This window comes from Megachile rotundata, chromosome 8 (assembly GCF_050947335.1).
Source record: "Megachile rotundata isolate GNS110a chromosome 8, iyMegRotu1, whole genome shotgun sequence".
Taxonomy (NCBI): Eukaryota; Metazoa; Arthropoda; class Insecta; order Hymenoptera; family Megachilidae; genus Megachile; species Megachile rotundata.
The window spans coordinates 6803522-6826288 of record NC_134990.1 but is presented as its reverse complement, the minus strand read 5'-3'; the positions used below and the strand labels follow the sequence as shown (position 1 = coordinate 6826288).

Here is a 22767-nt window from a genome sequence, read left to right as displayed (position 1 = left end):
CTAGTGTTTATACGCTTTTTGCATTAGGCATCGATTTAACCCCTAACAATTCCGCTTTGCCAGAATCATATACCTGACACAATGGAACATTTAAGACCCCAGCCACTGAAAATGTCTCTCACAAAGAAGCTATTCGTTATTTTAACTTGCAAACAATTACAAATAATCTTTGGAACCTATTTTCATATATTTTACAGCTGATTTCAGTAAACTTGAACGTTGAATATAAAAAAAATTCAGAGACGTGAAAAAATTGAAGAAATAACGCTTTTTACAGAAAAATTGAAAATTGTTTCGATTCTAATATAAAAAGCTAAAATTTTATCTATATACTCTTGAGATATAATAGTTCGAGGAAAAAATACCGGCATTCCAAAGAAGGTGTTTATTTAATTTTCTAGATATAAAGTGGCTAAAGTTAGCTGGGGTCATTTCAAAACCCCAATGTGACCGTCAAGAGTTAACGACAATCAGAAGCGACAATAACCTGCAGGTCTTCGCTCTCCGTATGCCTAAGTCTCTCGAGATATTTATCCAAACCCAGCTTGGTAAACTCGTACTGCAGATGCACCCTAAAATTCATGTCTTCCACCGAGTGAACAACAATGTTCACGAACTGCATACAAGCGACCATAAACTCTATGTGAAAGCTATCGTATTCGGTGAAGTACTCCATCAGCGTTGTGAATCTTCGCCTTTCCGAGCAGACTTCTTTGAAGTTATCGAACGCGGACAGAATAATCTCGTGTCCACCCTTCACCAGACAGATAGCAGCTAGCAGTTCCAGCACTAGAGCTTTCGTTCTGAAACAAGAAAAATAAAACATTTTATAACTGATATTTTACAGAAGTAGAAATGTATTGTTTGCAAAAAGGTAACAATGATTTACCTTAAACTTTTGTGCATCAAACTTAGAGCGATGCAGTTGATTGCTTCCCGGTGTTGTATGACCATGTTGAAGCCGTACTGAAAAATGGTCGATGAATTAAAATAATTTTACAATTAAGAGAAATATTTGTATACTGAATTTATGTATGAATTAGAAAATTTTTAAATTGATTTTTGAATTTGGGACTTCAGAAATTTGAAAATTTAGGAATTCAGACATTTGATAACTTGGAAATTTGAACTTCTGAGACTGTGGAAATTTGGGTGCTTGAAATTTGGGGAATTTAAGGATTTGAAAGGGTCGGAATTAGAGTTTTTGATTTGGGAAATTTGAAAATCTGAATTTTTTGAAATCAGGAATTTGGAAATTTGATAATTTAAATATGAAATTTTGAAATTTTTGATACTTAAAAATTTAAGCACGTTGGAATTACAAATTTGGAAATTTTGCTTGGAAATTATACTTTTTGTAACTTCTGTGTATTTCTATGAGAGTTAATAAAATATATTTAAACTTGAATAAGAGTTATTTTATTTAATTTTAACCTAATTCCTATAGCGCTCGTTTTTCGCAACCTCTCTGTCGCAAATGAAATAAAAATAAATGTCGCAAATAAAATGAACGCTAACAAGATTCTTGTCGTCTTCAAAAGTCAGTGTTGAAAGTCCTGCAAGAATTCAGTACGTAAGGAGGTCGAAAAATATCCATTTCTTAATATCCTTCTTTCAGCTGAGGTATGAACAACTAATATGGTCCTCTCGCTTCGTCGCTGGCAGTCCTTGTACCAGTTCTCCCATACACGTAAATATTCTACCTTGTTATTCATGATGGCACGCATGCACAATATGCAAACGTGAATGTCATCCTTCGCTTCGCCCATGTTGAGACGCGCCACGTGCCGAGATCTCCTTTTAACGCCAGGACTATCCTTGAGTTCGTGTATCGGGGGCCTCAGGCAGCCATTATTTAAGGGTGAGGTGTCACCGGAACCAGCTACAAAATAATTACTATTATACAGCTTGTCCTCGACAATATAGCTTCTATATTTATATAACAGGATTCAAACATTTTTTTGAATGTTTGAACACTATATTTTGTTTGCCAAAGTACAAAAATTATATCTTAATTATTAGTACACATAGTTTCAATTACTGTACCAAGTAATTATATTTTTGGTTATTTTTACAACAGATGTGATTCAAGATTTTGATTCAAAATAGTTTTATTTTATTGTAGTAACCCTAGAAATCAATTTTCCCGAATTTTTTAGTGTAATATAATTCTAAATGCAATGTAAACATAAAACAATACTGATTTTATTGTGTATACTAGGATGGCTCAACAAAATTCTCACTCTTTAAAAATTTAGTGGTGTAAAAAAATCTTCTCAAAGTTTGAGTTGAAAAATTGAAGAGGTCGCTCAAAGCAATTTTCTATCGGTATACTGCTTTTTTATCATATCGACTTTTAACTACAATTTAAGAGACTACAGATGTCGTTACAATAAAGTTGCACAAAATTAGGTAGTATTCAGTCCCGCAGTAATGTTGATTAGCTGATTTAATATTTACATGATGAATGAATAAATAAGGTTAATTAAAAATAGTAAACTTATTTGATGACTGTTCAAAAGTTTTGATATTGCTACTAAGCTATATTCCTTCATTATTTATAATGAATAAATCTTAATGATAATGAATCTTTATAATAATGAATTTTAATGACTTTATAAACAGTGAACCGTTCAAACAAAAAATTGTGGTTAAAATTATAACAAACATTCTATTTACATTGTTCATGCTATAGTAATATTATATTAAATTCTATTAAATTTCAATGATTGCTTCTTAGTTATACGTTCTATTTAAACTTCCATGTACTCAACAATTTTAAGATAAACTTCACTTCGAAGAACGCCAATCTGTTGAATTCTGTTTATTTAATCTGATACTATTCGACGAGTAAATCTAAAAATACTGGTTTTAAGACTCGGAATGTAATGATTCAACAGTTACCTAAAATTCCGCGTTCTTTTCGCGTTAACCGCTATTCAATCATACTTAAAATTAAACAAATATTTAAACATTCTTAAATTATAATATGATAAATTATTTGTGGCACAAAGTGATTTCGAATAAAATAAGTAACAGATTTACGTAAAAATTGGTGTTTCTAAAAATTGACGTGTCTGTAAAAATTTAAGTGGTGTTCAAAAAGTTAACCCTCTGCACTCGAGGCCTTTGCCCGGCTGAACCAGCAACTCGAGACGATTTTCCGCGTACTCGATGAATTTCTCCCAGCTAACTTAAAATGACTCCACCTACAAATTAACATATAAAACGGCTATATTTTAATATTTGTATCCTAACATCGAAAGGGAGAAAATCTGTTAAATATTAAGCCCTGTATCCTTTCTTTGTAAGGCATTTTATAAAACAATCGACATCCTCAGCTTGTTGGGGCAAATATCGCGGTAAAATCTCGTTCGATGTCTTTCGCCGCGATGTTTTCGTCGAGAGCAAACCTTGCAATCCTTCCTATTTTCCGTTAGAATAACACGTAGCTTTCCATTCGATCGAATTTCATCGAAACTAGTGGTCAAAGTAAAATCTCAATCACGAGTCTGGCGAAATTCTTCCCTCGATTGGTCGACCAAAGTTTCTACATTCAGTTAAAAGCAAACTTTTACGAAAGCTTTGAAAGCAATATCCCTGTTGACACGACTGTCATGTTCGGACTAACGTCAAAGTCGGAGTCTAATTCCCGATTAGGGACTAATTCGAGATTCGAACGGGTGGCTCTCGGTCACCTCTCGAGTTGCCGCGTTGGACCAAGTGCAAGTTCGCCTCTCGAGTGCAAAGGATTAATTTGCATAAACGACGTGAATCTGAAAGAAGTAAATATTGTATGGATCAGAATATGTTTTGTTAGATTGTTACCGGTTTGTAATTTTTCCTCGGAATTGGCGTGCGATTCTAAAAGGCGTTGTTCGTGTCTCATCATTTGTAACCTGAAGCTGAGGTAGTCTATGAGGGCATCCAGGCCTTGATTTTCTTCGTCCAAAAACTCCCTTACCCACCTGAAATGTTTATTTAATGACGCGAAGGGTTACTTGAGAATTATGTACACTGTGGGAGAACGGGGAAGTAAGTGGTAGGTAATTAATCTTTTAAAATATGTACGTTCAGATCATTAATAAATTGTCAATTTTTTTATATGAAAATTTGTCAGTCACAGATTTCTGGACTTTCAGATCTACGAATTTCTCAATTTCTAAATTCCTAAAAAATAATTGCGTAACTATTAAATTTTTTAAGTATCAAATTTCAAAATTTTAAGATTCGCCAATTCCTAAATTTTTATATTTGAAAATCTAAATGTTAAAAATCTTGATACGTCTAAATTTATAAATTTGAAATTTGTATACTTGTTAATTAAAAAATTTATCTTTATATTTTTAAATTTGTAAATTTTAAAAATCTTTAATTATTAAGTTTTTGAAGTACCAAATTTGAAAATTCTCTATAAATCCCTAAAAAAAGTTCCTAAAAATGAATTTAATATTTCATCCCTTACACAGCCATATTTTCCCTCCTAAAACCAAATGTACTCCCGATTGTACTTAATCGTATAATAAATTTTATAATCATTTATGTTCTAATACTCTTGGGGCGCAAGTACCACGTTCAATCAATTATTAATAACAACAATATTAAAATAACTTACTCGATATGATTTGTGCGCAAGGAGATCTCCAGATCTCGCAGGACTTGCGTCGATGTTGATTCTCCAACCATTTTTCTCTTCTGGAAGAACGTGAAAAAACGATACGTCTGTATAATCATTAGTATCCGTCGTTCCAAGTAACTTGCGTGAAAAACGAACAGAAAATAAACGAACTTTTTGCAGCCCGAGAACCAAACGTATCGCTTTAAGCGTATTTTTTGTACTCAAGATTCAGCTGGTAGAAGATTGTGTTTCAATTTTCTTACTTTTTATAAAATCTAATCTTTCTTAATGTTTTTATGTTAAACTTCAACAACATATAACATTTGAACGAATGAATTTCTATATTGAAATTATATTTATTGAATACTATTAGATTATGCGAAAAAAGGTGGTGTTCCAAGACAAAGTTTAATCATAAATTTTGTGGATGCACTGTTAAAAGGGAACAGTATGTCTCCGACAGGACGACCGAGCCATTCGGAACAATTCGGCAATCTTCGACGATTTACGGCGTGCAAGGCGATTGCCGATTCGCAATTGACACATGGCGGCCTAAATAGATTTGGAAGGCGAATAATAAAAACGTGTAGTGTAAATAGCTAATTAATTGTTAAATTAAAGGAGAAAATCGTAGAGTTCATTTCGAAACCCAACAATTGTTATGTGGATAATTTTAATACAAAGTGTCAGTAATTGGAACACGTGTAATTGGTATATCTAACCTAGTTACTTTAATGACTGCTTGTATTCTATTCAATGTAAAATTGTTTCGCTATCTACGTGATACATCGGAAGAACACATGTATTTGACGACAATTATATGGTACATAGTTGTCTTAGAAGTATGAAAATCGTGGTAAGGTCAATTTATGAGCACGAGACCATAACATTACTTCCTCTACCAGCTGAAACAATTAGAGAATCACTTTATAAAAACTACGTTTCTTGTTTACTGAGTCAAATTTACACATCGTTGTGAATAATCATCGTGGATAATTCATTGATAAAATATTCTTTTATGTTCAGTATAATTTCAATTATTTATCACGCTATTTAATTAATTTTTCTTTCCAAATTTATCACAAATTTTCTATTATTTTTTCAACTCATTTCACTGCTTTTGACATTTTTTTTACCATAATTTTTTATTAAATTTTTGTTAAACTCCAGTCAAATTTGTATATATATATAATCCATGTTAAAATTAAAAATTATAGATAATTAACCAAATACAAATATAATTAATTTTGTCAAGCTTTACCAACAGTTTCAATAAAAAGATAACATATCTCTATTTGTGTCAAATTATTGAAATCAGATGTTCTGTATTAAGGGCAGTTACCCTATTTATTATCATTTCACTATGAATGAATCCTCTATTCAATCCATCACTGGCTGCACTCAGTTCACTGGTAACTTTTAATGATGATCTTGTATAAAACGCTGAAGAAAACAATATTTTATTATGAATCACACTGTGATGATTATCGAATTAAAAATGAAAATTTATCAAACACTGTGTTTGATAAATTAATGCTCTTTTTTAAAACTGTTTAAATAAATGATTTTCTAATTGTACAATGACGAATGCAAATTTGAGTACGATATTCTATGTTTCAATTCGCGTAGTAACATAAAGGAGACGAAAACATGAACACATAAGGTATACAAATAAATAAAAATAAATGCAACATACTCGATGGCTTCGTGATGCTTTTGGATCCAGATAGGTGCGTAATTTTGCTAAATAATGCGACGGCGGATCTTTCGCTTGTACCCTTTCCTGGAAACAACATCAAATAGATTACGAAAGTGCTAATGCCGCAATAAAAGTTTCGTGAACGATTACAATAATTGATTAATTTTCCTGATTAAAATGAGATCAAAGACAACAGAATTCGAAATACATTCATTTGTAATTTCAAGTATTACTATCATGCAGTAAAGTTTGGATATAAACAGATTTTTCGGATCCGAGTTTTCATGTGCATCGTGCAGCTTCGACACTGAACGACGTTTGCCGAACGCAGAAAAGTAGCGAGCGACGGAAACGTCCGAATATAAAAAAATATATCGGTGAAAGAATCCTAATGAAAGAATAAAACTATTCTGTTTTTTGCTTCTTGTTATGGAAACTTTTACCAGCATAGTTATGACATTTTCCTAATTAAAATGAGACCAAACACAACGTAATTCAGAACACATTCGTAGATTCAAACATTTTCTTTACACCAATGTCTTAACTGTAGTAATTTGGCGGTAAAAGGACGAATAGTGACACGTCGGATAACTTCGTTTCCCTTCGGTGTTATTCGGATAATCACGTGATACATCTAACCGTCAAAATCGTAAACTGCTATGAAGCGTCTAAATGCGATTGAAAAAAAGTGATTAAAGATTCAAGATTATTATAATTCTAATAAAGATTCGAAATAAGTGAATCTCTCGACTCTAAACTTCTGCCAATATCATGCAGTTCTGACAATGAACGAAGTTTACCGAGCGTAGAAAAGTAGCAAGCGACAAAAACGTTCGAACGACAGAACGTAAGCAAACAGCAACAAAAAATGGACTTCTCCCATTTTCAAAATAAACAGCTCGGATACTGTATATAAAAGGTAGGTAAAATAGCAGATAAAATTATTCGGTCCTTTGGAAAGATGAGTTCCAGCTTCAGAATTTCAGATACAAACGAATGGCTTTGTAATCAGGGTGTGTGCAATTCCACGCTCGGTGGCTTTAATGGGCGAGGCTCCAGTAGCTTCCTACACTCGCATAACGTAGAACAATATCCCACGGTTTCCTAAATGCGTGTCTGGCCGCGTGAATGCGTGGCTGTGCCACTAATTTGGCTAATTTCACGCATGTGGGCTCATTCTTCGGATACACTTTCATCTCGCGTGAGTACGGCTCTCAAAGGATCATCGTTACCCGTCCCGTAATTCTGCCGAGGAACGCGAAACGGTAAATTCCTTTCAAAGATGCTCTTTTTCTTGTAATTACTGTAAATGTTGGTTCAACATTGCGAGATTTATCTTCATCATTTTATTTACACTGTTGCTGGACTCGATTCAGGCGGCACGTTCCCACGACAGCTTCTTTCTATTCTTCTCATATGCATCAATGTTACTGGGTGATTGTTAAATTTTTTATGTCTGCACTGCTTTCTTCTCAACGAAATCTTCCCTTTATTGTAAGTACTCTTTATTATTCTCTTTAAGTAAATACATGAATTTATAATTATTTATATTGATAAAAATTATATGTATAAATTCATGCTTTCTCTAACATGTAAATATGAAAATTAGAAAAATTATAAATTCAAAATCTTTAAAATTTCCAGATCTCCGCATTTATACATTTAACATTCTATTATCTTACAGATACTTGTGATCAGATGAAATTGGTAAATTCTCAGAAAAATCCTATCTGAGTATATAGAGTCATGTACGGGCCCTAACTATATCTATATATCTGGAAATCACTGTATTTGAACATCGATGGACAGAAAAATTTTGAGATCGCTACTGTGTCCTAACCACGTGTGTACGGTCCCTCTCTGATGAAAGAGGGATGCTGTACACTTTTTTTGCGGCCCGCTTTCTTGTATCGTATAATAGCACGGCTTGCGTTACATCCGTGTCGTGTTACCCACATGCCTTACAGGCCTATTCAAAAATCGCTACGGACCATCGATGACGACTCGAACAGACAACCCTATCGCCTCGAGAATATCCTATTTCATCGACAGATTCTGTGCAACGGCATCTTCGATACTTTGTCGCAACTGAAACATCCGTGAACACGCAAGATCCAGTGATTCAAATTATATCTGGTCGAATCGCGTTAAACTAAACCGCAGCTTATTATATCTACATCAGCTCGTATAAATTGATCCTCGATGCTTCTACAAATTAATCTTCGATGCTCGTTTATAATTGAATTAAAGATGGCATCAATCGAATCATGCTGTGCTAATATTAACTCCTATAGCTTCAGTCTACAAGTTTGTTCCATTTCGAATATAATATGTATTAGGAAACTTGCAATTTCTAGACCGTTTGATGCTCAGCAAGGGGTAATGGCGGTGCTTTGATCGTACCAATGAAACGTAAGCCGAATGTCCTAATGTTCAAACGAGTCTGGTAATTAACAATTAAGTGGGAATTTCGTTAATAATATTTCTGCTTATTTTTAACGTTCAAACTAATCAAAATGTAACAGCAAAATGTGTTAGTTTTACATAGATATAATTATAAGTTTTTATGATTTCTTATATCACGTGAAAATATTATTGCATACTTTAAGATTCAATGTTTTTAAGTTAGTTTCATAATAACTCAAGTAACCGATTTTCTGTTGAATTTGTAATTAATTTTATATCATTTTTTAAATAATAAAATCGTTTTAGATTCATTAAATAATAGAAGATTCCAATTAATCTTATTTCTTATTAATTTTGTTTAAATAATTTTGTCATAATATCAACATAACCTCAAATTTTATATATTTTTAATAATTTTTCTTACATTATAGTCACAAATTTAGTTTAAGAGAAAAAAAAATCGTGATTTAATAAATGAATATACTATAAATAAAATATTTTCATTCCACAAAATATTATCATCTTTGTTTCCCTTTGTTACATGACCAAAATTAAATTAATTCATAAGGCAATAATATTTATTAATATTTAATATGTAAATCAATTTAGTCAAAATGAAAACAATTAAATTAATATTTAATATTTAGTTAATAATAATAACTAAGACATGTCATGAATATTAATGAATTATTGGCTATATGAACATTTTTACAATTTAATTAATTCATAATTTTACCTTCCACAAACGTAATTTGTAAAACTTGTAAAAATTTTTGCTGAACGTAAAAATTTGTTCCTTTTGAATAAACATCTTTAGTTATAATTTTACACTGTCTAAATATAAAAAAATTCAATTAATTTAACTGCTGCATTAATCATTTGACCCCTGGAAAATTTACCTCGCATAAATTTAGAAGTATAAAAACTGTAAACTGTAAATTTGTCTAGCAACGACTTCTCGTTAAAAAAATAAGAATCTAAAAATAAAAAAATTCACCCCTGAAACTTCCCCAATCAATATTCCGTTAATCTACTTTCTTCTTCAGCCAAACTGAACTGAACGTTCGTTAGAAAAGTTTATTCTGAAAGAAGTCTTAATTCCCAAACCGTTCATTCTCATTTATTTCTCCTGTCGTACCATCTGAGACTAATTATGAGACTAGGAACGAATTTCAGCCGAAACCCGTTGTTGCAATAAAAGAATAGTTAATAACCCCGATAAATTCCGGTTGTTGAGTCATTTATTGTTCATGCATCTTGTTCTCGTCGATCCAGACGACTCGTCAAATCCATTTAATACTTTTCTACCATTCTTTCTAGCGAAGCTTGCAACGGGAAAAGGGAGCGATTTCCACTCGAGACGAGTTCCACCCTAACTGCTTGGCTCTTCTCGGTTTAACGAGGCAAGTGGTCCACCTAAACCGCAAAAACCTTGGCTGAACTCTTTACAGGGGCCCTTTTGTAGCTTTTTCTTCCGCTATTCCGGAACAGAGAACTGACTTAATGCATGCGTTAAACCATTCCGCTGCAGAAGCTTTCTAAAAGATTTCATCTCGCGTTTAATAATATTATTCAAAGCACTTTCCTTCGACATTTTGATACGAGTCAACTCAAACGTTATGTAAGAGAATCTTTGGGGTTTAACTTTCGTTTATATCGGAAGCATTGTTCCGGCGGTGACTGAAGTTTGCTAAACGTAGCAAGCGACGGAAACGTCCGAATGACCGAATACAAACAGTAACATATTCGTAACACGATTCTAATACAAGAATAAAACTCTTTTATACTGTATTTTTTGTTACGAAGCCTTTACCAACATATTTTTGACATCTCACTAACTAAAACGAGATCAAACACGACGTAATTCAATATATATTTACTTGCAATTTCAAGCGTTTCAATCATGTACTAAAATCTGGATATAAGCGGATTTTTCGGCCTCGAGTTTTCGTTTACATCGGGTTGTTCCGACAGTGAACGAAGTTTGCCGAAAAGTAGCGAGCGACGGAAACGTCCGAACGTAGAAGAACAATAATATATTGGGAGAACAATACTAATGAAAAGAAACTTTTTTATTTCTGTCTTTTATGGAAACTTATCTATCACATATTTATCAACATATTTCTAGCATTCTCCTGATTAAAGTGAGTTCAAACACGGTATAATTCAGAACATACATATTCGTAATTTCAAGCATTTTCTTTACATCGACGTTTTACTGTAATAAGATTCGCGGTAAACATACGAGTAATGATACATCGGGTAATATCGTTTTTCTTCGGTGTAATTCGGATAATCACGTGATACGTTTGACAGTCAAAATCGTAAATATGGCTGAACTGTCAAAATATGAATGAGAAAGGTGGTTAAGATTATAATAAAGCCCCGAAAAAAGTGGTTTTGGTTATAATAAAACCTCAAAATAAGTGAATGTCTCGGTTCTGACATGCTTATATCGTGTTGTTCCAATATTAAACGACGTTTGCTGAGCGTAGAAACATAGCGAGCGACGGAAACGTCCCAAACATAAACAATAACATACTAGTGGTAGAATCCTAATGTAAATATAAAATATTTCCATTCTTTTATTGTTTTTATTATGAAACTTTTACTAACATATTTATAACATTTTTTTTATTAAAATGAGAGAAACTACGATGTAATTCAGAATATATTTATTTGGAATTTATCTTTTATATCTAATAAACTAACCGCTTTAAAACGAACGAGGACTTTATCCTAATAAGTTAATGCAAATACAGTCCCGAATTACGCCATGTTTGATGTTAGATTATAAAATAAATTTTTAAGATCTAAAATATTTTTTAGAAAAGAATAAAATGAAATATATACAATATTAAAATATAATAAAGGGAAATATGTAAAATTTAAGAAAAATATTACAGTGGACAATTTAGAGACTTTTTTTACTTAAACTTCGTTGTATCTAATCAAATTTTTCAAGAAACCTTTAAGTATGTTTGAGATACATTTAACGAGTCTTTCATAATCCATATCCTTGACTGCTCTAAAGAGGTGTCTTTCTCGACGACACTTTCGTTCGCCCTCGATTAAACTCGAGATTAAAGCCATTTAAGCATAACCCCGCAGACGCGTGTACGCCATTACGGGCGATATATGTCTGGACGACGATACTGCATTCGTTCATTAAATGTCTGCAGCCTAAGTAGCATTATACTGAACCTATAATCTTTCGTGTTCACTTACAAAGAGACTCATGAACATTCTTCATAAGAATTCATAAAAATTGTTTTTCACAAATTTTTACGGACTCAAATTTTTGAATACATTTAAAAATTCCTAGATTCATAAAAATTACTAAACATTTAAAATTTCCTAAATTTTTAAAAATGACTGAACATTTAAAAATTCCTAAATTCTTAAAAGTGACTGAACATTAAAAAATTTTTTAATTCGTAAAAATGACTAAACATTTAAAAATTCAAAAATTTTTTAATATGTAAATTCCTATATCTGTACCAAGAAGTCCATATGGAAAATTTGTATCGAATTTTAATGTAATTATTTTCAGAATGTGAAGGAATAGAACTGTATACGAATATTAATGTGAATAACTGTAGATCTTATTGCGGTACGTGAAATTTTTCATGCTGTCATTCATAAACGTTTCTCGCGAAATTGATAGCAGACTGCCATTGTAACGAATTATAAGAATGACGTAATCGGCCTTTAACTTGACGAACTTATTGTTAATCGGCGCGTTCCGAGATCTTTGCCCGCTTCGTATCCGTTCAATTCCTCGCCGACCAATGAATGCGGGTACACGACCCGGGCTTTATAAATCGTCCCACGATCCTCCGCCGACTTCTTTCTTTCTTTTAATCGATCATTTGTTCGTACGGTACAATGTCTTTCGAAAAGAAGAACATGTTACAGAACGAAGAAAATTTTAGTTCGAGCGTGCAGTTGAATTTAGAAATTTGTGAAATAAAAAATTTGGATATTTTGGAGGGAAATTTGAAAAATTTTAACGTTTGAGAAGTTTGAATACTTGAGAATTAAAAAATTTAGGAATTTGAAGATTTTTATTGTAAATGAGGATATTTAAAAATTTGACAATATAGGAAATTTTAATATTTGAAAAGTTTTATGTTAAAATTTGAAAATTTATAAAATTGAATATTTGACAATTTATTTAGGCTTAAATATTTAGAAATGTGAAGGTTTGACAATTCTAACCAAAAATTTAAGAATGTAGTAATTTAAAAATATAGAATTTTCAAAATTTAGAAAAATAAATATTCCTATTTATTTTATGGCAAAAAGCCTTGGTTCATTCAAGTTTATTTTAACCATGTCAATTTTTAACTTTGAATTTAATTGTTGCTAACAAATAACTCATTAATAAAATTAATTGTTAAGTCATTAAAGGTGAAAGTAAAATTTTTATATTATAAATAGTTTCATTTATCAATGCTGACGTATAGAAAAGGCTGTTTTATATGTATATAGTATATAGATGTACTCACTTGGTCACAAATGATGTCCCATTTCTTCTCGTTGTCGTACTGCTTCAAAAGTTTTGCCTTGTCCGGAGGTAAATCCATTGAAGCCTGAAAGATCAAAGTTGCATTTTAATGTCTCGACATTTTATGGTATTCGACATGTTACAGTTACATTTTCTCCTCATTTTATCCGCTTTTTGGACAAATGAATTTACAAAATAAGACCATGATTTAGTTAAATTTAATGCAAATTAAGTTTAAGCAGTTACATTTAAATTTAATGAATATTAAATTTGGTAATATTCATGATCTAATAATAATATTCGTAATATTAACATTAATATTAATATTCATTATTAAATTAATTAATATAATAATTTCATTTAATTTAATAGTGAATATTAAATTAATATTGAAAATTTGTAAACTGCTGAAAATTTTGGAATTTGGAAACATCAAATTTAAAAAAAAAATTGGAAATTAAAAAATTTTAGGTTTCTGAATAGTCGGAAATTTGAAAGCTTGAGATTTTTGAAAAATTGAGAATGTGAACATTTGAAATTCCTTAGAAGTGAGATATTTGGAAAATTAAGATTTTTGAAGAGTCAAAAATGTGGAAATTTGAGATTTTTCAAAAATCCAAAACTTTTGACAATTTCAGATTTTGTAAAAATCAAAATTTGGAAATTTTAGGTTTTTGAAAAGTAAAAAATGTGGAAATTTGAGATTTTTGAAAAGTCAAACAGTTGGAAATTTAATATTTTCGAAAAGTAAAAAATTTGGAAATTTGAAATTTTTGAAAACTCAAAATTTGGAAAAATGAGATTTTTGAAAAGTAAAAAATTTGGAAATTTCAAATTTTCAAAAAAGCGAAAATTTGAATGTTTGAAATTGTTCGAAATTCGAAAATTTTGATATTTGGTTTTGAGAAAACAAAAATATAGAAATTTAAGATTTCTCAAAAGTCAAAACTTTAAATATTTAACATATTTTGTTAAATTAATTCATAAACAATGATAAATTAACTGCCGAATTAAAATCAACTCAAATTAAATCAAATTAAAACAAAAATATTAATAAATCACATAAAAAATGATAATTTCAGCAATTTATAAATATTTCATTATTAATGAACAAAATTACTAAATTTAGGGAATAAACCAACTTAAATTAAACAAATAATTAATTCCCCTTTGTCTAAGGTACACCGCTAATTAGTCAAATATGCAAACGCTGAGATCTCATGGCATCCCTCGTTGTTTGAACTGTTCTCGTTAGGGTAATGAATGTCATCGACAAAGGTCGTGAAAAAGAACCGAGGGAGGGTTGCTGACTTTATCGAGTGGCCTTCACTTTCATCGTTTCAACGTATTTTCATATATGATCAAAAGTTTTTACGATAATTATATTAACAAAGTTTACAGTGTTCACAAAGCATCTTCAATATCAAACTGTACTAATATTCAATATTCACTTTATCTTTTAGTCTTGCAATTAAAATAAAGTGAACGTATCGATGACACACTTATAGATTTTAATGACTTCCTACTTTTAATTGGTTGGTTATAACACAAATTAATTGGTTAAATACTCTGAACTTTTTTATTTTTAAGCTTTCAAGCTTTTGGATTTTTGAAATTTCAAGTTTTCAAGTATTATACATTTAAATTTTCAATTTTTTAAATATTTAAATTTTCAAGTTTCAAAATTTTTAAATATTCAAATTTTCAAGCTTCAAAATTTTTAAATATTCAAATTTTCAAGTTTCAAAGTTTTTAAATATTCAAATTTTCAAGTTTAAAAATTTTTAAATATTCAAGTTTTCAAGTATTTAATTTTTTAATATACAAGTTTTCAAGTATTCAATTTTTAAAGCATTCAATGTTTCAAATATTGAATTTTACAAGAATTAAATTTGCAAGATTTAGAATTTTCAATTTTTCAAATATTCAATTTTGCCAGTATTCCAATTTTCCCAGTATTCAGTTTTCTAATATTCAAGTTTTCAAGTTTTCAAATTTTCAAGGTTCGCATTGATAAATATTCAAAGTTTCAAATTTTCAAATTTCAGATTTCAAGTACTCAAATTTTCAGTTTTCTAAATGTTCAAATTCTCAAGTTTACAAATATATAAATTAAAAAATTAAAGATATGAAGGCGCGAAAATGAAAAAGGCCACAATTTATACAAATTTTGTAATTACAGTATAGATTCATTTTTTAACTTCAAAATTAATAACTCAGAATTTGGACATTTTAATGATGAACCGTTTTAAAGGATTAAAGAAGGAAATAAAAAAATTTGATAATTTGGAAATGACAAATTTTTAACTTGCTATTCTTAAACATAAAAATTCGAAGAATTGAAATCTCAAAAATAATAAGAAATTAATATTTTAATATTTTGACATTAATGATATACAGTCAGAAATACAGAAACAGTAATATGATTTATCTAATTCGACCCACGACAAAGACGGAGTATGTCCGTCAGTCGATAATAAATTATAAACGATGGCGAAGAAAATCAAGTAAACGATAATATTCTTAGCTATGCCTTAGGATACGCAACCGTCGTTAAAGACGAGCATAGTCAACGAATAATTATCAAACAGCGGATGCGGAAGCCACGAGTGCATGACATCACTATTCGCGATACACGTACATATTCACACGTACAAAGAGTCCCACTTTTGTACCGCTAAACTATATTATCATATTTTATCCATAAAAACAATAACGTTGCATCAATATAGAGTTTCGAACGCTTTATTAAAAAGTTATTACAAAAATACAAAATAACGACGGATTACCTTGTTCGATATTGCATACACTTTTATCCTAATAACTTTACTAGAATATTCTATTCATAAAAATAAGAAAAAATGTTTAGACGAGCATAGGCTCCCGAATGCGTTATTAAATGTTATTAAAAAAGAATAAGAAAGTCAAGAATTCGTATGTAGTATCAAAGGATGAAATCGTTAATTATTTCGTATATTCCTCGTAATCTTTCGATTACATCTAACAGTCTACGTTTATATAACACTTTATCATTTTTATTCATAGAACATGCTGGTAAAGTTTTACGTCGAGAACACACTGTATTTGGCATTGAAAAACAAAGCGGTCCATAGTCATTTTGTACTTTTGTTATAACTTTTTAATAAAGCGTTTAAATCTCTACGTCAATATAACATCTGTGGCGGATCTCGCCATAATATTCTGAACACTCACGCGTGGGAAAAAGTTCGCGACGTCTTTCGTGATCGACACACCTCGAAATCGAATATTCCCGAAATCGCGCGTCTTCAAAAACCGTTGCTAGGCGCCATATTTGTTTTTCCTTCGGTCAGTCTCCTCGCGACGCTCGTACACGCAGGACCTTACCCGTGACGTCAAACTGTCTCATCTCCGTGTTATGCGAATTTCTTTGTCCATCAACCATTACTGTTTTCCTCAACTGCATATATCTTTGTAAATAGTGTTGAAATCGTGTGCAACTTATTTACCCACATACGCTTCAACGTATGTAAAACTTTCCATTAATATAACATCTTTTCCTTACTTTTGCGTATGGAATATTTCGGTAAAGTTTATCGGTAAAATACTAGGATATCCTGTATATAATTTTTCGTGCTGAAGTTATTTCCTTTTGATAAAATTTATGCACAGTGAAATTTTCATGAATGAAACTTAAAAGCAATATGAACGACTTCGAATTTTGTAAATATCTTTGTAAATAGTGATTCATATTAAAGACTAGTTTAATGAAATCGCGCACATCTTATTATTTACCCACAAGCGCTTCGAAGTGTTGAAGAACCTGTGTTAACATAACATCTTTTTTGTTTTCGCATATGAAATATGGTGTTAAAAAAGTGGGACACCATGTACATTACGATGTATACATTACGCATACGGTGTTTCTGCTGAACGGTGAATCGCGAATATCGCGTTCCAGCCCAGAAATTACATAAATCACCAGTTACGCCAACTTTGAAAACAACCGTCGCGAACTAAGTTGCAATTACAATTTTATATACGCCTCTGCATGATGCGATGGAAGTCTTAACACTAAATTTGCGAATGTTCGATAAGTAGCTATTGGATTAAAAATAAAGTACAACAACAAATAAGCAGGGGATGAAACGCAAACTAATTTATACAGTTTTTTATCTTGATGAAAGTTAACATACATTTCACCCAAGGGATCTTAATAATTGATGATTTTTATAGTGACTAAATTTTTGGGGTGCTTATTATCAAGTTTTTGAATTACACAACTCCAAAATAGCTCAATTCCCAATTTCAGAATTTTCCAATTCCAAATTTGCAATTCTAAAATTTCTCAATTCCCAAATTCTCAATTCCAAAAATTGCACATTTCCCAAATTCCCAATTCCAAAAATTGCACAATTCCCAAATTCTCAATTCCACAATTTTTCAATTCCCAAATTCTCAATTCCAAAATTTGTCAATTCACATTTCCTAATTCCAAAATTTCTCAATTCTCAAATTCTCAATTCCAAAATTTTTCAATCCCAATTTCCCAATTCAAAAATTTCTCAATTCTCAAATTCTCAATTCCAAAATTTTTCAAACCCAATTTCCCAATTACAAAGTTTCTCAATTCCAAAATGTTCCAATTCCCAATTTCGCAATTCCAAAATTTTTCAATTCCCAATTTCTCAATTCCAAAATTTGTCAATTCGCAATTTCCCAATTCTAAAATTTTTCAATTCCCAAATTACCAATTCCAAAATTGAAAAATTTCCAAATTCTCAAGTCCAAAATTTGTCAATTCTCAAATTCTCAATTCCAAAATTTTTTAATCCCAATTTTCCAATTCCAAAATGTTTTAATTCCCAATTTCGCAATTCCAAAATTTTTCAATTCCCAATTTCTCAATTCCAAAATTTGTCAATTCGCAATTTCCCAATTCTAAAATTTTTCAATTCACAAATTCTCAATTCCAAAATTTGTCAATTCCCAAATTTCCAAATCCACAATTTTTCAATTCCCAAATTCACAATTCCTAATTTTTCAATTCCTAATTCACAATTCCCAAATTCTCAATTCTAAAATTTTTCAATTCCCAAATTCACAATTCCCAATTTCCCAATTTCGAAAGTTTCCAATTCCAAATTTCCAATTCTAAATCTTCTGAATTCCAAATTCCCAATTCTAAATCTTCTCAAGTCCAAAATTTTTGAATTCTAAAATTGCTCAATTCCAAAACTTGTCCACTTTCAAATTTGAAACCCCTAAACCCCCACTATCACCATAAACTCTCACAAATATTATTTTCCCTATATTACAAAAAATCCCCATCTAAAAATGATCCCATGCCGTTTCACGCGACTCGATCACGATCGACCCGAATCAGGTGTTTCTCCATGAAGGAAATGACTTTCTCACGATTGAAAATTGACCGGGTTAACGGGTTAAATCAATTCCTATCGATCTTTCGAAGATAACGATACAACTCGTCTACGTAATCTCGGCTCGATGACTTTTTCTTTACGGTTCTTTGCTCGCTGCATGAAGAAAATGTACGTTCTCGCACGATAACGAGAATGAATTACAATTTCCAGCGATGTAACCGAAGTTGTATGAAAACCGCTTTCGTTTTGCAACGACGGTTTATTAGCGCCGGATAAGGAAAAGCTAGTAATTTTCCGGAGGTAAGGTGATGTTTGCTTAGTTACGGTTTCTGATCATTTGGAACAGCTTGAGTTTCGATTCGGTTTGTTGAACCTATGTGAACGTTGCTTTGGTAATTATACATCCTTTTGTTTTATTGAAATATTATAGAACGTGGTACAATATCTTCACTCGGAGGCTAATCAGGGTTTTCTAGGGGAAATTTAAGGTAGGAGTGAGGACGCTTCATGAAACGTTTATTTCTAGGGATTTTGAGGGATGATTAAGGATTTCAAGATTTGAGGATGAGGAAAAAAGGAGATTTGAGATGTAATAATCTGGGGGATCACTGATCTGGGGTTTTAGTGATATAGGAATTTTAGGATTTAGGTATTTGCGAAATTAAGGATATTACAATCTAGGGTTTTGGCAATCTAGGAACCTCAGGATTTAGGTATTTGGGGAATTATGGATATTACAACCTAGGGTTTAGGCAATTTAAAAATTTCAGAATTTTGGTATTTAGGAAATTATGGATATTGCAATCTAGGGTTTTGGCAATTTAGGAATTTCAGAATTTAGGTATTTGGGAAATTATGAATATTGCAATTTAGGGGTTTGGTGATCTAGGAATTTCAGGATTTAGGTATTTGGGAAATTATGGATATTGCAATCTAGGGTTTTGGAAATCTAGGAATTTCAGAATTTAGGTATTTGGGAAATTATAGATATTGCGATCTAGAGTTTTGGCGATCTAGGAATTTCAAAATTTTGTATTTGGGAAATTATGAGTATTGCAATCTAGGGTTTTGGTAATCTAAGAATCTTAGGATTTAGGAAATTGGAAAATTATGCATATTGCAATCTAGGGTTTTGACGATCTAGGAATTTCAGAATTTTGGTATTTGGGAAATTATGGATATTGCAATCTAGGGGGTTGGGGATCTAGGGATAATGGAATTTGGCACTTGAAGACCTAGTAACTTTTGAATTTTGGAATTTGGGGACCTTGGAATAGGTGAATCTAGGGATTTAAGTATTTAGACATTTTTTAATTTAGGAATTTGACATTTGAAGATCTAGTAACTTTTGAATTGAGGAATTTTGAGACCTTGGTATTTGGAAATATCGGTATAGGGAAATCTAGGAACTTGAATATTTAGACATTTTTGAATGTAGGAATTTGACACTTATAGTTCTAGTAATAGGGAAATCTGCAGATTTGGCTGTTTAAACATTTCTGAATTTAGGAATTTAGCACTTCGAGATCTAGTAATTTTTTTTAACTTAGAAACTCAGTGACTTTCGAATTTTTAGATTCATAAATTTTGAAATCTAGGGATATACGAATCTAGAAATTGTGTTATTTAATAATTTAGAGATCTAGATATTTAGGGATCTAGGGATCTAGTTATATAGTGTTGGAAATCGGTCAATGACGGCGAATATACAATTTAAATAGAGCGCCAGGCTCTTTTGTTTTTCTAGATTACTAGCTTTCTTTTACCGTGTTTATGTTACCTAGTGTGTTCACCTGCAGTCTATATGAAGAGTGTTATGAAGTAAAGAGCATGTGTTTTCTTTCTTATTATATAATTTTTATTTCCATATTATTATTTTTCAATTATTCAATAAAGTGAGTGTTGGCCAACCATATTACACATGTTTTATTTAGTGTGTCCATAAATAAAATCACAACATATAGGAATATAAAAATTTTAGAAGTCAGGAATTAAAAAATTTGGGTATAGAGAAATCTATAGCAATTTAGCAATTAACAATTTTAAGACGTAATATTTTGAAAATCTTAATATTCAAAGATCTAGAAAATAGAAATTAGAAATTTGGGAGTTCTTATATTTATAAACCCAGATATGCTACGTTGCACTTGAGTACACGTACGTACGTTTCCTTTTCTATTTATAATTGCAAGCTTTCCAATATATGAACATAACGTGTGAAATAATACTTATTACGAAACATGGCTGTACAATTTCTTCTTTATGTTGGTATACATATACGAAATAACAGTTAAAAAAAAAAAAGAAAGTCAGCATTAAAAATATCTACAATTCCCAATCCATAAACCTAAACAATTTTGCAATGTTTAAATTTCCAAATCTAAAAAAATTCAATTTTTCCTTCTTCAATTTGTATATTAGCGAATTAAAAATGCTTCACTAGATAAATTTCTTAAGTCTAATTAAAAAATATGTAAATTTGAAATTTCTGAGATTGAAAATTTCTGTATGTTATTTTCCATGGCGCGACGTGAACGCGTGTCCCAGTACACTTCCGCCGAAATGTAACATTTGAAAATGGTAATTACGATTATTAGATAGGACGCGGAGGACGATCTGGCCTACAAGCTTCACAGACCACGCACACCTGGACTTTTATTTATGGGAATACATTCCAGAAAAAGTATACGGTAAAGATATCGAAAGTGAGGAGCAATCGGTGCAAGCGATTAATTACGCATTTAACGTCTTGGGTACGGCTGAATTTTGCGCGGGCTATCTCTCTGAACGGCGGAGTACGGTGAGCGAATGAGTCAGTAGAGTGAGCCACTATAGTGGCGCGTCGCACCTAAAAGGTTAAGGAAGCGAAAAGTCGAAACACGTTACCGAGGGTACATGCTTCGGTAAATTAGACGAGCACAGCCCCGCATCCGACAACGGGGACGATTTCAGCAATTTTGCAACCGAAAAACCAAAATTCCATTGAAAATTTTGTTCGTGTTTTTCTTTAGAGCACAAGCATCGTGTGCTGTGTACACATAACTTGCAAGCACAATACGCGTTTACTTTGCCCGACAAAATATGTTGCCATAACAGCGAAGGAACGCAGTATCTCCGGATTTTCCTGAAAACTCAGCCAAATATTTTACTGTATATTTTTTCGTATATTTGTATAAGGAATCACGCAGTGTCCAGTTTTACACGCTGCTCGGACCATGTATACGCCACCCTTATTTATCGAGGTTACAGGAGCCTGTACCATAACGCCACGGGCGATAAAAACGCCGCCACGAGAGCAAATTCTTGAACATCACTGCAATAGAGCGAAACAAACCAGTGTTACCAGATTCCTCCCGCACTGGTCGAGTTAAAAGCTCCTCTTCGTAGTGACGTCCCCCTTAATTCTCTACGAAGTGCACTTAAAGAAGCAAACGGTTCGAGCCAATCTTTTCGGTATCCGAAAGTCCAGTAATACCGAGTGACATGTCGAGGACCCGAAAGTTGTCAATATTATTGATACCTTCTCAAGATTTATCTAAGCAAATTTGTCATTTCGCGTATCAAACGAAAAGAACTTAAGGGTGGTGAAAAATTCAACTTGTAACATATCGGTCGATGACTTATCATGAAAATATTCTACAAAGAAGAATATGTCAAGCTATTTATCTTGAGGAGATAATAAATAAAATAAAATTTCATGCGTAATTTTCTTCTCCATAAAAAATAAAATTAATTTTATATCTACATGCAGTGAGGGACAAAGGTATTCGTACACTTGAAGTATAGGAATACAACAGGACAATATTTTCTATAATATTAATAAGTATATTTAATCATACACAGCTACGTATTAAAGGGGGGCAATATCTTTAGGCAGATGAGAATAAGATGATATTTGTGAATTTTTTTGTATACGACACCTTTATTTTGCATTTTCGAAATTTCAGGTATAATTTATTATAACTATTGCCTATTACAGAATATTTTCTGTTTTGCAAAATATTGAAAAATACCGGAATTATGATAATCCTTTCTGAAAGTGTCTCGTGAATCGGCGTGGGTTAGAACCCAAGAGCTAGAACTTTAGATACATTGGTCTGAAGCAAGTTTGCAGACAATGTTTCAAAAACTAACATTCACAGTTAGTAGATGAACCTGAGAAATGTGCAAT

At 31.5% G+C, this 22767-nt stretch overlaps 1 protein-coding gene and 1 long non-coding RNA gene across 12 annotated transcripts in view; one reads left to right on the top strand and one right to left on the bottom strand.

Moving 5' to 3' along the window:
- Frl (formin-like protein) overlaps window positions 1-22767 on the bottom strand; it is an 87245-nt gene that overhangs the window by 12696 nt on the left and 51782 nt on the right. For 5 of the 11 annotated variants that reach the window (XM_012287974.2, XM_012287973.2, XM_076535042.1 and 2 more), the window contains 7 exons: window positions 13235-13318; window positions 6315-6401; window positions 4616-4722; window positions 3829-3968; window positions 1704-1882; window positions 890-966; window positions 488-803 (listed from right to left, as the gene is read on the bottom strand). In XM_012287974.2, the coding sequence (XP_012143364.1) occupies window positions 488-803; window positions 890-966; window positions 1704-1882; window positions 3829-3968; window positions 4616-4722; window positions 6315-6401; window positions 13235-13318 (990 nt within the window). Of the gene's footprint in view, window positions 1-487; window positions 804-889; window positions 967-1703; window positions 1883-3828; window positions 3969-4615; window positions 4723-6314; window positions 6402-9937; window positions 9980-10536; window positions 10558-13234; window positions 13319-16446; window positions 16469-22767 lie in introns of those variants that run through there. The other 6 variants (XM_012287975.2, XM_003704420.3, XM_076535044.1 and 3 more) reach the window with 6 other exon arrangements.
- On the top strand, window positions 5123-9067 carry LOC105662795 (uncharacterized). Its single transcript, XR_001096330.2, has 5 exons — window positions 5123-5474; window positions 6248-7236; window positions 7304-7582; window positions 7694-7811; window positions 8002-9067. It is a non-coding gene; the product is annotated as an uncharacterized LOC105662795 (long non-coding RNA).